This window comes from Gadus chalcogrammus, chromosome 6 (assembly GCF_026213295.1).
Source record: "Gadus chalcogrammus isolate NIFS_2021 chromosome 6, NIFS_Gcha_1.0, whole genome shotgun sequence".
Classification (NCBI taxonomy): Eukaryota; Metazoa; Chordata; class Actinopteri; order Gadiformes; family Gadidae; genus Gadus; species Gadus chalcogrammus.
The window spans coordinates 2,048,916-2,058,358 of NC_079417.1; the positions used below are offsets into that span (position 1 = coordinate 2,048,916).

General features: G+C 50.8%; 1 protein-coding gene across 1 annotated transcript in view; it reads right to left on the minus strand.

The window, feature by feature from the left end:
- Window positions 1-21: 21 nt before the first annotated feature.
- Window positions 22-9,443, minus strand: part of LOC130384232 (transcription factor SPT20 homolog) — a 15,699-nt gene continuing 6,277 nt past the window's right edge. The window contains exons 3-7 of the mRNA XM_056592341.1: window positions 8,803-9,372; window positions 8,357-8,536; window positions 6,146-6,217; window positions 5,619-5,814; window positions 22-4,997 (exon numbers count right to left, since the gene is read on the minus strand). Of these exons, the coding sequence (XP_056448316.1) occupies window positions 4,825-4,997; window positions 5,619-5,814; window positions 6,146-6,217; window positions 8,357-8,536; window positions 8,803-9,372 (1,191 nt within the window). The 3' untranslated portion in view covers window positions 22-4,824. The remainder of the gene's footprint in view (window positions 4,998-5,618; window positions 5,815-6,145; window positions 6,218-8,356; window positions 8,537-8,802; window positions 9,373-9,443) is intronic.

The window sequence follows — 9,443 nt, forward strand, 5'->3', positions numbered from 1 at the left end:
GTTTACAAGCCGGCCTGTTTTTCCACTCTGATCCACCGTGGTACTTCATATCCCAGCAGCTCTGCCGTTACATTAAATAACATGTTACGTTAAATGACCTTAGAATGTCACAGTGACATTAACCTTAGCTTGGTTTGAATACTTCGGAAACAAACAGAAGCACTCGAGTCTCGATGTGTCGTTTTTATTATTTATTTATTTTTGCAAAATAATATACAGTCTTTTAAAAATCTTTTTTTTCATGTTAGGTTTAAGAAGCACCTATGGTTTACGGACATTATTTACAAAAAAACACGGGTTCCCTGCTTATTAAAGGTCTCAAATAAAAATGTATAACAATGTCAAGTTATAATAACAAAACAAAAAAAAGCAAGATGCATACGTTCATTCATTGTTGTTTGACGCTAAAACATGAGGCGAGAACTAGATGTAAAACAGAACAATGACATTAATATGATAGCAATTAATATAGTACATCAATAAAAATATGGCCATATTTGATCCCTATTACACACCACGTCGCTGGTCAACAGCAGCCCCTGCTGGCGGAGCTCAGAACTGCAGTCTGCTTACTGAGGGGTACAGAGTTTATTGCATAACGGCAAGAAACGCTTCGGGGGCGGCGGCGTGTTCACGGGGCCGAACATTCTCAGTGAATTGTCCGAAGATAGTCTCTGGGCTCGGGTTTCAGAAACGCAATACATTGTCGAGAGTAGGCTAACTGCTTCTTACTCATCAGATGGCTGCTGCGGCAACAGAGGGAACGGGGAAAAAATCCCAACAAACAAAACGAAAGCAGAGAATTTCTGACGTATAATAAAATGAAGTCTCCAAAACCTGGCTTAGCAAAACGTAAAGTCTGGATTCGATACTCCTGGACTCTTTAATCTCTTAAGGGGGGGGGGGGGGGGTAGTATAGTGGTTAGGGTGTTGGACTCCCAGCCGAAAGAGTCGGGGTTGAACCCCCATGTCTGGCAATCTGACCTGTGTCCTTGAGCAAGACAATCATACCTGCTCCTCGACCGAATGTACCTTTGATTCAGCCAGTCGCTCTGGATGAACAGCGTCTGCTGAAACGGCTGAAACCTAACATTCTGACGTCCAACTCGGCTCCTACTGTGGTTTGTTCAACGTGCTTCAGTGGCGTCTCCTCCACCACTGAAGCACGTGAAAGGTAAAACATCGTCATGACTGCAGAACGGTAACGTACGCAATAGCCCCCGACCTCTGACCCCAACATCTCCAGACGCCCACATCGTTCCTCGACCCCCCTCGCCTCCTCCCACCGAGGCAAACGTCTCGCCGCACATCTCCGAGGCGTCCCGCAGGCGACCAGCGCCGGGACTGACCTCATCGGAGCGTCACAAAAAAACAACAACACTGAAATCATAACTGGAGAAGGAACCCGCGCCGTGGGGCTCCGGGGACGCCGAGGTCACCGCTGACCCCCTCAGCCTGTCTGGGACAGAGGGGGCGCGAGCCAGCGACTGGCCAGCGGGTTGTACTGAAGAGTGTGGCGCCACTCCTCAATACTAACTCCTCACACCCTCCTGCCCGTCCCTCTGTCCCTCACAGACCGCCGTCCGTCTGTCCCTCACGCACCCCGGTCCCAGGTCCGGGCCGTCTCCCATCAGAACCAATCGTCGATGCAACACTATGAGAAATTAGAACTGTTCCCATGGCGACCGGTTGTCAGGCGAGCTCCTAAGTCACCGCCACAAGCCGGGGGCTTCGGGGGTCGAAGGTCATCCTAACCATCTAGCTGTGAAGCGGGTCTACTGGTGTGACTGGTGTTGAAAGGTTCTGGGTTTGATTCCAATGACATCGTCTTGAAGACGCCCCACCCCCTGCTATAAAAAGCCGACTTATCAGTAAATAGTAGCCGGGCGCCATCTTGAATGACATCACGGCCACCCGGCTCCGTCGGCCAATGGGATCGTGGGTTCGGAGGGTGCATGGTGAGCCACACCCCGGCCGAGACACGCCTCTCTACTCTGCCTGGGGGGGTGTTTTCAGCGGTGATGAAACACTTTAACAACACGGTGCGGATGATATGTGACGCGGGAGAGTAAACAAGACTGAACGTGCTGGGAACCAGTTTGCGCTGGTTTTAGCGAAGGCCAAGCGAAGCTTCTGCGTCAGGCTGATGCACGCAGAAGCTGGTCCACCAAGCGCCATGCACAACGCACGTGCTGTTACACACACGGTGGTTCTACGTTCCTCACGGTGGTTTTCCGTTCCTCACGGTGGTTCTACGTTCCTCACTGTGGTTCTCTGTTCTTCGACCATGCAAGCTGCTCAAACGTCGAGAAGCTCCTGCTCTTAAATAGATTTTTTTATACAACATACATCTTTTCAAATTATATACATATATAGGCCACCTCTCTATTAAAAATAAAACTTCTTCATAGTATTATAAACTACCTGCGTTAGATAAAGAAACTCTTTTTTGCTTTGCTTAGCTATGGCTGTAAGTTCGACAGAAGTGCAGCGTGTGTACATTAGGGGGCGGGGTTAAGAGCTGTCCCTCACAGTGTTTGGGGTTTAAAGGGGTATTACCACAACAGTAGATCTTAAGAATGCTTTTGGGGATTTTTTGGTAGGTTCTAATCTATGGGCTCTTACTTTGAAGGGGACTTGACTTGGGGGGGGGGGGGGGTACAGTGCCTGAGAATAAAGCAAGGATTGTTTTAGCAACAACTGCATATGATTGTTTAGATTTATTCCTTAATATGACTCTATAATCCTCCATGGTAACGGGAAAGTATCTTAGAACCAGCAAGGTCCGATAAAAACATTTCTTCTTGAGTCGTTTAAAACTCACTGAGCAACTTAAAAATATAAATATTTTTTAGCAAAAATGGCTTCCTGCCTACAACTATCTCCAAGACTACTTTGGTGGATCCGGACCCCGACCAGAGCTAAAGGACCGAGGGTCTGAAACGTCTGGCCCCCCAGAGGACCGGACCAGGGGGGTGTTCCAAACGGGTTCCACTTGATCCTCTCACACCATCTCCATCATCTCCGTTCTCTTCCTCTCAGCCGCTCGTCCATTCTCACCGCCTCATCCTCTCCTTCTCCTCTCATCCTCTCTCATTCTCTCCTCATCCTCTCCTTCTCCTCTCATCCTCTCTCATTCTCTCCTCATGCTCTTCATCCTCTCCTCATTCTCTCCTCATGCTCCTCATCCTCTCCTCATGCTCCTCATCCTCTCCTTCTCCTCTCATCCTCTCTCATTCTCTCCTCATGCTCTCTCATCCTCTCCTCATCCTCTCTTCATGCTCCTCATCCTCTCCTTCTCCTCTCATCCTCTCTCATTCTCTCCTCATGCTCTTCATCCTCATCTTCTCTTCATGCTCCTCATCCTCTCCTTCTCCTCTCATCCTCTCTCATTCTCTCCTCATGCTCTTCATTCTCTCCTCATCTTCTCTTCATGCTCCTCATCCTCTCCTTCTCCTCTCATCCTCTCTCATTCTCTCCTCATGCTCTTCATTCTCTCCTCATCTTCTCTTCATGCTCCTCATCCTCTCCTTCTCCTCTCATCCTCTCTCATTCTCTCCCCATGCTCTTCATCCTCTCCTCATCTTCTCTTCATGCTCCTCATCCTCCTCTTCCTCTCCAGGATCCGGACGTCTTCATCCTCTCTTCTCCGCAGACATCAGGGTCCAGTAGCAACATTCTGAGGAGCTGAGGGAAGCCAACACCAGGAGTTTCCCCGTTTGGAATGGAAGACTCATGTCCCCACAGTGGTGTCCTGGTCTGTCCCCAGGGTGGGGGTGGTGGTGTCCCCAGGGTGGGGGTGGTGGTGTCCTGGTCTCAGGGTGGTGTCCTGGTCTGTCCCCAGGGTGTGGGTGGTGGTGTCCCCAGGGTGGGGGTGGTGGTGTCCCCAGGGTGGGGGTGGTGGTGTCCCCAGGGTGGGGGTGGTGGTGTCCCCAGGGTGGAGGTGGTTGTGTCCCCAGGGTGGGGGCGGTGGTGTCCCCAGGGTGGAGGTGGTTGTGTCCCCAGGGTGGAGGTGGTTGTGTCCCCAGGGTGGAGGCGGTGATGTCCTGGTCTGGTGCTCGTCTTCTGTTGGGGCGACTCGTCTGGAATCATTATAGCTGAGGACCTCCGCTCTGATTGGCCAGTGGTCCGTCTCTGTGTCGGTTGTGTAAGCGCTTTAAACGTGTCCCACGCGAGGTCGGTACAAAAAGAAAGTCCTTATAGTGGCTTCACATGGCGACTCTACGAAGCGGTTCGGACGCCGGTGTAGCGTTCTGTTGAGCGTCGTCAGCGCACACGGGGGCGGGTCCAACCACCGCTCCGTTGAGCGACATGACCTGGCATTATCATCAGCCAATCAGGATGCAGCGGTAGCAGGGTGAGCTCTTTGCGATAGCATTTAGCGTGGGGTCGCGGGGTCACGGGGTCACGGGGTCACGGGGTCACATAGAGCAGGCTCATGCCGTTTCTTCACGAGCATGCGGTAACAGGGTAATGCCGGAACTGGAACTGCCATCAGGAGGCTCCGCCCACTCGGCTAGCTCCGCCCATAGCCCCGCCCCTTCCTCGGGACATGGATGGCGCTTTGATTGACAAGACAGGAGAGACGGACGCCTCCTCCTGATTGGCTGTCTCGTCTCTGGCACGGCCCCTTATGACCTCCAGAATGTGCGTGTGCGTGTGCACGTGTGTGTGTGTGTGTGTGTGTGTGCATAGGTGTAGGTTTTGACGTTTATGTGTTTGTTTAAGTGTGTGTTTGCTAATGTGTGTGTGTGTTCATGTGTGTGTGTGTGTGTGTGTTCATGCGTGTGTGCTCTGGGGTCGTCGGGGGTTGGGGGTCGGGGGTCACTTGAGGCGGTCGGTCCTGAAGGAGTCCTCCACGGCCGGGTCGGCCAGCATGAGGTCCCCGTCCAGCAGGTCCAGTCCCAGGTGGTCCAGGGAGAAGGGGTCCATCTCGAAGCCCGGCACGTGGGACAGGGCGCTGGTGATCTCCTTAGACAGGCCCGGAGGGGAACCGCCTGGAGGGGGGAGACAGACGGGTTCAGAGCCACAGACGGGTTCAGAGCACCAGACGGGTTCAGAGCCACAGACGGGTTCAGAGCCACAGACGGGTTCAGAGCCACAGACGGGTTCAGAGCCACAGACGGGTTCAGAGCCACAGACGGGTTCAGAGCACCAGACGGGTTCAGAGCCACAGACGGGTTCAGAGCCACAGACGGGTTCAGAGCACCAGACGGGTTCAGAGCACCAGACGGGTTCAGAGCCACAGACGGGTTCAGAGCCACAGACGGGTTCAGAGCACCAGACGGGTTCAGAGCCACAGACGGGTTCAGAGCCACAGACGGGTTCAGAGCCACAGACGGGTTCAGAGCCACAGACGGGTTCAGAGCCACAGACGGGTTCAGAGCCACAGACGGGTTCAGAGCCACAGACGGGTTCAGAGCACCAGACGGGTTCAGAGCACCAGACATGTACAGACAGACAGACAGACAGACATGTACAGACAGACAGACAGACAGACAGACAGACAGACAGACAGACAGACAGACAGACAGACAGACAGACAGACAGACATGTACAGACAGACAGACAGACAGACAGACAGACAGACAGACAGACAGACAGACGGCCGGCCTCACCGGTGAGGATGATGTTGGGCATGGCGTGCGGGGGATCCGGGGGGCCGTAGCCGTGGTTGTGGAGGTTGAGGAGCTGCTGCTGCTGGGGGCCCAGCTCCAGGAGGTCCATGGACCCCTGGGGGGACGGGTACTGGCTCCGCTCCCCCAGGGCCCCGTCCACCAGGGACAGACCCTCCCCGGGACCCTCCATACCGAACTGGGGGGGCACAACACACACTGGCACCTGGGACTGGGGGACTGTGTGTGTGTGTGTGTGTGTGTGTGTGTGTGTGTGTGTGTGTGTGTGTGTGTGTGTGTGTGTGTGTGTGTGTGTGTGTGTGTGACTTTGTAGGTGTGTGTGTGTGTGTGTATTTGTGTGCTTTTGTGGGTGTGTGTGTGTGTGGTTGTAGGGGTGTGTGTGTGTGTGTGTGGTTGTAGGGGTGTGTGTGTGTGTGTGTGTGTGTGTGTGTGTGTGTGTGTGTGTGTGTGTGTGTGTGTGTGTGTGTGTGTGTGTGTGTGTTTGTGTGCGTGTGCGTGTGCGTGTGTACCTGCTGGTTGCCCCTCTCGGAGAGCTGGGCACTCAGGTAGGGGTCTTCCAGCAGAGAGTTGAACAGCGAGTCCTACAGAGTACAGAGAGAGTTAAACCAAGTTAAAGAGTTCAACTCAGTTAAATAGAGTCAAACAGAGTATCCTACAGAGTACAGAGAGAGTTAAACCAAGTTAAAAGAGTTCAACTCAGTTAAATAGAGTCAAACAGAGTATCCTACAGAGTACAGAGAGAGTTAAACCAAGTTAAAAGAGTTCAACTCAGTTAAATAGAGTCAAACAGAGTATCCTACAGAGTACAGAGAGAGTTAAACCAAGTTAAAAGAGTTCAACTCAGTTAAATAGAGTCAAACAGAGTATCCTACAGAGTACAGAGAGTTAAACCAAGTAAGAGTTAAACTCAGTTAAATAGAGTCACACAGAGTATCCTACAGAGTACAGAGAGTTAGACAGGGAGCTAGATATAGTTAAACTCAGTTAAACAGGGAGGTAGATAGAGTTTTAAGTTAAAGAGTTCAACTCATTTAAATATAGTTAAATAGAGAGTTAAACTCAGTTAAACAGGGAGGTAGATATCGTTTTAAACTCAGTTAAATAGAGAGTTAAACTCAGTTAAATATAGTTAAATAGAAAGTTAAACTCAGTTAAATAGAGAGTTAAACTCAGTTAAATATAGTTAAACTCAGTTAAATAGAGTTAGACAGATAGTTGGACAGAGACTTAGACACAGTTATACAGCGAGATAGACACAGTCGGACAGACTTAAACTTAGACTAAGACACAGCGTTAGAAACAAGATATTCTGTACATATTAATATATATATGAACATAAGGTATTGAGAGTTAACATCTTGTTTAGAATAATAGATGACTGTGACAGTGTCAGTATGTATTGATGTTCTCTGATGTGCAGTGACCTCACCTGCACCAGGTCTGAGTTATGACTCAGTGGGTTTAACCCCCCCCCCCCCCCCCCCCCCCCCCCCCCCCCCCCCATGCGCAGAAAGCACAACTCTTCCTCTTCTACCTTTCCGGTGCCAAGAATAGAGGAGCCGTTTCTGTGTAATTCTGCAGAAACATTTTGGGGGCTTTCCAAAGGTTAGTGAAACAGCCCTATTTCTGCTGACTTCCTGTTAGTCTCGTGGGCGTATGATCCACCTCATCTCTGGTCTAGCTCACCTGGTTACTTTACCTCCTCTGTAGTTGGCCACCTGATTTATCTTAGCAAGACCGGGTCCTTATCTCTTATCCGTCTATATGTTTGTAACTAGGTCTATATAGGTCTGTATGTGTGTACATAGGTCTGTATGTGTGTATCTAGGTCTATCTAGGTCTGTATGTGTGTATTTAGGTCTATATAGGTCTGTATGAGTGTATCTAGGTCTATATAGGTCTATACGTGTGTATCTAGGTCTATACGTGTGTATCTAGGTCTATACGTGTGTATCTAGGTCTATACGTGTGTATCTAGGTCTATACGTGTGTATCTAGGTCTATACGTGTGTATCTAGGTCTATATAGGTCTGTACGTGTGTATCTAGCTCTATACATATGTATCTAGGTCTGTACGTGTGTATCTAGGTCTGTACGTGTGTATCTAGGTCTATACGTGTGTATCTAGGTCTATATAGGTCTATACGTGTGTATCTAGGTCTATATGTGTGTATCTAGGTCTATATAGGTCTATACGTGTGTATCTAGGTCTGTACGTGTGTATCTAGGTCTATACCTGTGTATCTAGGTCTATACCTGTGTATCTAGGTCTATACCTGTGTATCTATGTCTATACCTGTGTATCTAGGTCTATACGTGTGTATCTAGGTCTATATAGGTCTATACGTGTGTATCTAGGTCTATATGTGTGTATCTAGGTCTATATAGGTCTATACCTGTGTATCTAGGTCTATATGTGTGTATCTAGGTCTATATAGGTCTATACGTGTGTATCTAGGTCTATATGTGTGTATCTAGGTCTATATAGGTCTATACCTGTGTATCTAGGTCTATATGTGTGTATCTAGGTCTATATAGGTCTATACGTGTGTATCTAGGTCTATATGTGTGTATCTAGGTCTATATAGGTCTATACGTGTGTATCTAGGTCTATACGTGTGTATCTAGGTCTATATAGGTCTATACGTGTGTATCTAGGTCTATACGTGTGTATCTAGGTCTGCATGCGTGTCCTAGCAGCTGGTTCTGTCAGTGCGTACGTTGTAGAGTCCCAGCTCGGAGGCGATGGAGTGGTTGAGCTGCTGCAGCTGCATCAGCCCGCTGGCTCTCTGGGGGTCCGAGTGGCCCCCGAGAGACTGCTCACACTGCTCCTGCTGGGTCTCGCTCTTTATCAGCGGGGTGCTGGGGGCGTCCAGGGGCCCGCTGGCCGGTCTCTGCTGCTAGAGGAGGGACGGGGACCCGAGGGTGAGTATTAGGCCATCAAATACCCAACTGAGAGCTAGCAAAACAAGACTCGTGCACTTCTGCGGATTAGAGTTTCAATAGTACACCGCTACAAGTATTACGTTACTATTTTAGGAAGCATTTTGCTGACGGGCCGCCCGGACACTTTGACTGTTTAAGACGGTTCAATCTAGACCACGGACTGTGGTCGGTCTCGGCCTCCCTTGCAGGTCGCCGTGGTAACGTAAGGGAACCAGCTTACCGTTCTTAAGTGCTGCTGGATCTGGATCTGCGCGTTTCGCAGGTTCTGGAGCTGAAGGTTCTGCTGCTGCTGCTGTTGTTGATGTTGTTGTTGCTGCTGATCCTGTTGTTGTTGTTGTTGCTGCTGCTGCTGCTGATGATGTTGCTGCTGCTGCTGCTGCTGCTGCTGTTGGTGTTGTTGTTGTTGTTGTTGTTGTTGTTGTTGTTGTTGTTGTTGCTGCTGTTGCTGCTGTTGCTGTTGTTGTTGTTGCTGCTGATACTGGTGTTGGTGGTGGAGGTGCGCGGGGGAGGAGTTGGGCCGGTTCTGCTGCTGGAGCCGGTGCATCTGGGTGAGGTGGGGGTTCTGCTGACCCAGGGAGGAGGAGGAGGAGGGGGGAGGCTGCTGCTGCTGGCTGCTGGGGGGGACACAGCCGCCCTGGTTCTGCTGGGGGTGGTGGTTCTGCTGGGGGTGGTGGTTCTGTTGGGCGTGGTGGTTCTGTTGGGCGTGGTGGTTCTGGTGGAGCTGCTGGTTGAAGGGGTAGGGGGGTAGCCGTTGGTCCAGGGGCAGCTTGCTGGTGTCCAGAGGGACTCCCTGGGGGAGGGGAGGGGAGGGGAGGGGAGGGGAGGGGAGGGGAGGGGGAGGTTAAACAAGGCAGCCGGAGT